The following is a 7762-nucleotide window of genomic DNA, read 5'->3' on the forward strand; positions in this document are numbered from 1 at the left end:
GCCACCGCGCCACCACCATCATTTTTTAAGTAAGGTTGTTTCACATTGCTTCCTACACCTTCTACAAACCCTCAAATCAGTTCAAAACTTCCAATGGCTCAAAGAAGGAGAATTTTGCCGGAATAAGCATTTACGGCCGACCGCTTCACGCCGTTTTACGGTGACGAGATGGTTAGGAAAGATTGGAGTAAGTTGTGGTAATCGACAGACAATTTTTACCACAAAGATTTGGTCCAACAATTTTATAGGTTGAGGGAATTGGATGGGAATAGAATTTTTGTTAAGGTGGCCGGGAGGAGGAGAGAAGTATCTACAAGGTTGTTGGCTGAGATTTTAGGCATTTCGCATAGACGCCATCTCGATGCCACATTACAGGAATCCCAATTTACTGGGATCGAACCTTTGATGAACGCGATTGTTTTGGAAAGGAACTACAATGCGAGCTCGCATTGTGTTCGTCAGTCGTTTTTGCGAACCAACCAGCTGGCTGTAGCTCAGTGGATTGGTAGGAATGTCATCAGGAAGGACAAGGTCAGTGACATCAGTCTTAACTACCTTCACATTCTATGGATACTCCAGGAGCAGAAGTATGAATTTTGTATCCTCGAGTTTTTTATTACTATGATTAGAGGAGTCGGGAAAAGTATTGCACCTCTCCCTGTTTTAATAATGAAGATCAGATGACCTTGAGAGCGACTCTGACGTCTGATAGGATTTGGCTGAAATAGCACAAAAATCCTACTATTTATACGGAGTGTATCCAAAAGACGTGGAGGTTGCCTGAAGAGCGGATAGTTGAAAAGGATGAGGAGGACACGGCATGTCTTGATGCCGATGCCTTGGAGAGGTGTACGTTTGATGCAGAACGCATGTCGGTGCTTCATCTTGGCATGCGTTCTCTCAATACTATTTGTGAAGATCTTCGGACTCGGTAGGCTACCATGCATCATAACTTTGAGACTCGATCCCAGCGCGCACTATACCAAAACAGGACATTCCTAACGGTCAGAAACCGTTACTAAAAATATTTGTAACGGTTTTTTTGTCACAGTTTTGGCGTTTCTAATGCGTTATTATTATTTGTAACGGTTTAAAACCGTTACATAATTATTTATTGTAACGGTTTTTTCCGTAACTAAAAATATTTGCTAACGGTTTTATTTGCTTAATTGTGTTACTATTTTCTAACATTAGTAACGCTTTTATAGAGTTCGTAACGCTTTTTGACCGTTACTCGTTTTTAACAACAGTAACGGTTTTATAGTATTAGTAACACTTTTGTGTGTTACTCTTTTCCAACAACAGTAACGGTTTTAGAAAGTTAGTAACGTTTATTTATGTAATTGATTTATAGAATTTGTAACATTTTGGTAACGGTTTTGTTGCTTTGTAAGTGTTACTTATTACAAAGCTTAGTTACGGTTTTCCACCGTTACAAAACTATTTCATATGTAAAAAAAATAATTTCCCCCAAAACCACTATTTTTGGGAGACTACTAACCTGCATAAAGATGTCCCCACTTATTGGGTATTCTACAATCGTCCATAACATAAACAAAAAATCTCACAAGTACATCTAATCACATAGTCTTTTATTAAAATAATATCACAAAAACGTCTTTTCATAAATAAGACTTGTCACGAATGAAATATACATTGTTTTCTAAATCAATGGGACTTGTCCCTAAACTCAAGCTCTCACGTCATTTGTACAGAACTCCCACTTTCAATAGTTGCAAGCATCAGGGGATGACTTTGGGATGGTATCATCAGAAAAGTCCTTTTCATCATATACACCAATAGAAATAAATAAAAATGAGTCAGGCAGTAGAAAACAAATATGTATAGATATATACTTATATCATTATATCTTATTCTTAAGTAGTAGCTCCTTATACTCAAACTACAAAATTCAGAAAAGAGAGTATGGTAATAGACTAGTAGCAATAGAAGCATAGTATTAAAAGTTTATGTAATGCCCCAAAACCCTATAACCTTGTCAGACACCTTTGACGAAAAGACATAAAAATTTCGCAAAATCTCCTTTGTATTTTCAACATTTCATAGACATAAATCCGTCATAACCTGAAAATCAAATAATATACTTTCATATCATATATTAAAACCTCATACCTCGGTTAAACCTAACCTAACTACTCAAATATATATTGATTCGTAGAACCAGCTACTTCACCATCTCGACCAATGATAGTTAAGTCAAATAACTAATCCTCGAATCAAAAGGACACTATATACACTAGTATACTGCATTGCAGTGGGGGGGCATGAGCAGAAGGGAAGATTTTTTTTAGGGGGTGTTCAAGAATATGAAATGTCCATCTTACTTAGGTTTAAACGGTTTTTATGCTTTCATACATAGCTTGACTGGATGGGATTAGAATATCAATAAGCTACAAAGAAATCACGAACATACCTTAAGGAGTTTTCCAGCACCCATAACAAAACCGGCATCAGTGTTTCCAATTCCACTGGCGAACTAGCCAAATGCACCAGCATTGCATGTGTGTAAGTCAATACCAAGTAGGACCTGCAAGCAAATTAAATAAAGTCATAGAAAGAACCACAAAAATAAAAGAAGCCTATTGGGAGAGGGAGAGAGAGAGAGAGAGAGGCACCTCCCCAGGCCTACAATGATGACATACCTTTATAATCCGGGTTAGCCTGCAATACGATTGAACAAATACTTAATAAATACCAGCAGAATATTAAATTCACTTAGCTGGAAAGATACAAGCGCTTTCATACTTAATGCATAAACATCCTTTTAATTTCTAGGGTTATATTACCCCCCCCTCCCACCACGAACCTAACAACATACCTTTTTCTTTCAACTTCAATTGGCATACTAATTGTGAATTTGCAGAGGGAGGCAAGAAAGGAGTTCAACGGTTCCACAGAATGAAGAACACCACAGGCCTGCAATATAATCTCAAACAATCATTGGCATGTGACTTGCAACGAATGGTGTCAATACTCTAACCACAGGTTATTAAATATAAAGCGTGGATATATGGAGCACAAGGATGACTTTTTCTGATTTAATGATGCCAACACTTCTAAGAAAAATACAAAACACTAAAGACATTTGTCCACAAATTTAGTAATATATAAAAAACCATAACAAAGTAAAAAAACCAAAAAATTGAACAATCTGCATAAGTTGTACAAAAGTATGACTAATCTATAATTACCTGAGTGAAAGCCTGATATCCTTTCAGTATTTCCAAAATAATAGCCTCCCCCTGCGACCTATAATCACAAAGAGATCGGCGGTGTATTGTTGTACCTCGTAAAAATAATTTATCACAAGCTCCGAATAGCCATCTCAACATACCTCGTCAAAAATTAGGGACAACGATCAAGGATTGTCAACCACATTGAATCAACCATCGTTGTACAAAGTAATGCAGTTTTGCCCAAAGGTGCACTTCACTAATTCATCACTATCACGGATAGGGGATTCAAGCCGGATATTAAAAGGAAAGTAAAAAGGAATCATAATTATAATGTGATGCACAAACGCCCATAAAGTGAAAAGAAACGAATGATGTTTACCTCGCCAAGATCCACAACTTCATCTCATTAAAGTAGCCACTGTAAATATAACACCCAAAAGACCTTCAACCGCCAAAGTAATCGCATGGGCTTCACTAGCAACCATGACTGCAGCGTTGGAAGCATCATTGTCTAGGGCTCCACTCAATTCTCAAGAATATAGTATCATCAATGACACCAGTCTCCATATGTCAATAAATGACTCATTGAATTCCATATCAATTAGGACGATTGAATAGAGTAATTAACAGATTGGAAATTATTAAAAACGTGTGTAGAACTTTAGAAGTACCCATACTACAAATCCAAATACATTATACATATGTGTCAAGTCTAAATGTCTTATAGGAAAGCTTCTACAATCTTTGAAATCTGACTTTTAATTTATCAACAATGTTTTTAATAAAGATTTTCTGAAAACTCTTTAAGCAACACCAATTTTAATGAAAATCCAACTTGTGCATCAGTGGCATGACAACACGGCTACCCACCCCAACATCCTCAAGGCTTGACCAGTACCACTGGACACCTTAAAGATAATTATTGATAATCACTACTTCTACACTTCAAATTAGGTACTTAGCAAACTAAGAATAAAGACACAAACATTCAACACCCAAGTTATTAAACAACATCTACAACATACAAATATACCTTCTACAAAAACGAAAGATGTGGTCAGCTGGTACTAACACAAACAACAAGCAATAAATTATTAATATCCTGTGTGGACAATACTTCTAACTTAAGTTGTCTAATAGACTAACAGTTGTCACACAATGATTCAGCTCCCCCGTAAGAATGTGTGCCTTTTGTGGCAGTAAATGATTGCTAACTGACTGTTTTTAACTTAATATTTTACAATTTTTTGAAATAATAGTAATAATAATCATAATAATAGATGAAATAATTATAACAATAATGATAATAGTAAAAAGACATGAAACTTTGCCAAATGCCTAATTGCAAGTAAGAACAGCCAAACATATACCACCAATGGATTAAGTACCGTTCCAAACACATTGATAAAATGCATAATGCAAAGAATACAAACAAGCAGCATCTACAATACGATGAAAGATTAGACAAAATCATAGATAAATAAGATACCTATAGCTTTGCTACTAAACATTCCTTGCAAATAAATGCAAGGCTTTCCTCACTTGAATCTGCAACCTATAATACGTAATAAGAGTTATGAAACTCTGAAGGCAATGCACTAGTTCTCACACCATGTCACCTAAATCTTCACATCTCCAAGCTTTGTTTTTGGCAACATTGTCCTGATGCGTATTTCTAACTAAAGAAAAGAAGGGTCAAAAAGACGGAGGAGGCTAAACCATTGTCCTCCACACAAATTACGGAAAGATCGTGGCAGGAAAGGGAAGGGAGAGAGGGACAAAAAACTGTGGATGGGTGCAGAGAGTGACACAAGATCTCTAAAAGGCTCAGAATGATAGAATATTAGAAGAATTACAATTTTTAAAGAAGACTAAATACTGAGCAAGCGCAGTCCACCTGGCGAATTTTGAGAAGTGGAGTAAATAGTTGTAAAAGGCCATTGTGACGTCCTCTTTACAACAAGAAATGATAAACTGGAACATAGACAAAGTAATTGTGTACAATACAAAATATAGTGTAATATTCTCACCTGCAAATATGAAACAACTCTTGCAAGAGCTTTTACCATACCCTCCACGACATTTGTGTTCTTGGGGTTCCTAGATGACAATCAAGCAAAGTAACAAGAAGGAAACTTATATAGATGCCCCAGTTTGACAGTCAAAAGGAGTCAACTAACAGTGGCCGTCAGTTGACTAGTCAAGAGTTGTGAATTGTCTTAAATACCCTTTTTCTGTGGAAATTACAAAATTTGCCATTGACACTGTTCAAAGCCCACAAATCAAAGCCCAAACTCGTCTGGGAATAAACCATAATAATACTTATTGTGACAATAATAATACTTACTGTGGCAGACTCAATAGCTACAATCCCGTGGAGGTTCAGCTTAACTTTCACTTTTAGTTTAGCGCGTTCATCTTTTGTTGATTGGAATGGACCAATCTGTCCAGAAACATAAGTGGTAGAAGTGTTTAGTGAAAATAATATAAGCAAAATAGTCCATTGAAACCAGTACAGGAAATCAGACAACGCTACATAGTGAAATCATTTCGAACCCAAAAAATTTACCGTGTAAGTGATGATCTTTGGAGGAACTTGCCAACCACCCACCAGCGTCGGATATATCACATCAACCGTAAAAGTTGATGATCTGTAAAATGTTAGAGACTTTGTGCTAGGAATGATATTTCCCTTGTGGAAGACAACGGTGCTTTGTGGTTGATATCTTTGCTCCATTCGAATCGATGCGCGATCCTTTTCCGAGACAAGGCAATCGAGAAGGGAAGCTCTCATTGACCTTAAAACAGAAAAAGTAAGGCGGTTAGAACAATAACTTCCTAAAATGAATAAAAGTAGATACCCTTAAAGTACAATAACTAAGAATTACAAAACAAAATGAAAATTTCAAGTACCTAAAACTCTCTAACTTTAAATGTGGGACTGAGTATAGCACATTGAAGAGCACAACCCCAGGCAACACACTCACTAGCATTCATAGTCCGCCTCGGTTCCTTCCCAAAAACTTCGATCAAAATCCTAATGATAGCGGGAACACGTGAACTGAACCAACCACCTCAACTGAATGTATATTCTCCATCATCAACCCAAAGATCTGCGATAGCCTTCTCCAAAGGAACCTTCACACGCTCGAATAGGAATGCTTATATTCTCAAACTCATCCCTCTTGATAAAACCCTCACATCTTTCTCATCCATCGCACTCGATATTCAAAGGAGCCTCTGGATTCGCACTCAACATTTTCTTCAACTTCTCTGGCGACTCGAAGTCTAAGACAAGCTCGAGCATTCGGTTGACATCAATCTTATACTCACCCTTAAACTTCCCCACATAATGCTGGAACAACACTTCATCAAAATCCCTACCACCAAGATTTGAATCAAAAGAATGAGCCACAACCTTCAACTGCCCTTTCTTAAACCCAGCAATACAAACCTGCATACTAGCATGCCCAACATCAACAAATGCAACGTTCACCTGATCATTCTCCGGTAAATCAGTCTTATAAATCTGATTTGGGTATGGTTAACTTACATCTGTATATACACACTGCTTTAACTTCTCAGCTCGGTTAGTAACACTTCTTAGAAACAGCATGTGCTTTATGGTTTGATCCAACAAAGAATCAATGCTACACTGTTTCATCACAGAAGAAAAAATGTGAATTACTTGAAAGCAAAAGGCAGAAAAGTCGGTAAAACCACAGCAGAGAATAGAGGATATACTACTATAAAACCTAAGGTTCTTCCCCCGAGAGGCTGAATTCGGGATTCATTCTCTAATATTAAACATCAGAAGTATAACTCACAGTGAAAACAAATTCAGTAGCTGACCGAGTTCCTGAGGAATTTGACCATAAAGTTGATTTTCTGACAGGTCTCTACAATATAATAGCATGGTTAGATTGGTTCAGAAACATTACACATGTATGTTAATGTAATAAAATAGGAAAAACTGGAGGTTCCTTACATCTCCATAACACTTCTCAGATTTCCAAACTCTGCCGGAATGTAACCAAATAATTAAGTAATCCATAGAAATTGGAAATGATCTTAAATGAACACTGAAAATATTTACGATCCACTATATTAAGAGGTAATATGATATGCTAAAAAGAGCACCCCTACTAACCTTGCCAGCCCTTGAAAAGAATTGAAACACGCCTTTTTATCTCTTTCAAAGAAATCATCAAACAAAGCTTAAACTCGAGAATTGAGTAGAAAAAATGATAAAAATAAGCATAAACATGAATTGGAAAATAAACCCGTGCACTGCGATACACGCAAATCTGATCCTTTGATCTCGTTCGGATCGACCTCGCCCTCGGCTCCACTTCTTCCTTCTTCTCTTTATAAGCGTTTTGCGAGGAAATGTCCAAGGCTCCACCATCCTCCCTCCTCCTTTATCCGGGCTTGGGACCCAAGTGTTACAAACCAATTATATTGATTTGCACAGCGGAAAATTAAAATGGGTTAGTACTTTCTTCAACCTGCTAAGCAAACAAGCATACATATACTGCAATCAAATTTAATAAATAGATATAGTA

The 7762-nt window shown here is 36.9% G+C and overlaps 1 protein-coding gene and 1 pseudogene across 1 annotated transcript; both read right to left on the bottom strand.

The window, feature by feature from the left end:
* Positions 1-1560: 1560 nt before the first annotated feature.
* On the bottom strand, positions 1561-3353 carry LOC147503724 (uncharacterized). Its single transcript, XM_086604938.1, has 5 exons — positions 3213-3353; positions 2840-2937; positions 2637-2682; positions 2435-2548; positions 1561-1780 (listed from the first exon to the last, which is right to left on the bottom strand). The coding sequence occupies exons 1-4, from the start codon at positions 3351-3353 to the stop codon at positions 2498-2500; spliced, it is 336 nt and encodes a 111-aa protein (XP_086461064.1). The 3' UTR covers positions 1561-1780; positions 2435-2497.
* Positions 3354-4723: 1370 nt separating this feature from the next.
* Positions 4724-6912, bottom strand: LOC147503725 (heat shock 70 kDa protein 15-like; annotated as a pseudogene).
* Positions 6913-7762: the final 850 nt, after the last annotated feature.

The sequence above is a fragment of the Coptis chinensis genome, chromosome 4, assembly GCF_015680905.1.
Source record: "Coptis chinensis isolate HL-2020 chromosome 4, ASM1568090v1, whole genome shotgun sequence".
Classification (NCBI taxonomy): Eukaryota; Viridiplantae; Streptophyta; class Magnoliopsida; order Ranunculales; family Ranunculaceae; genus Coptis; species Coptis chinensis.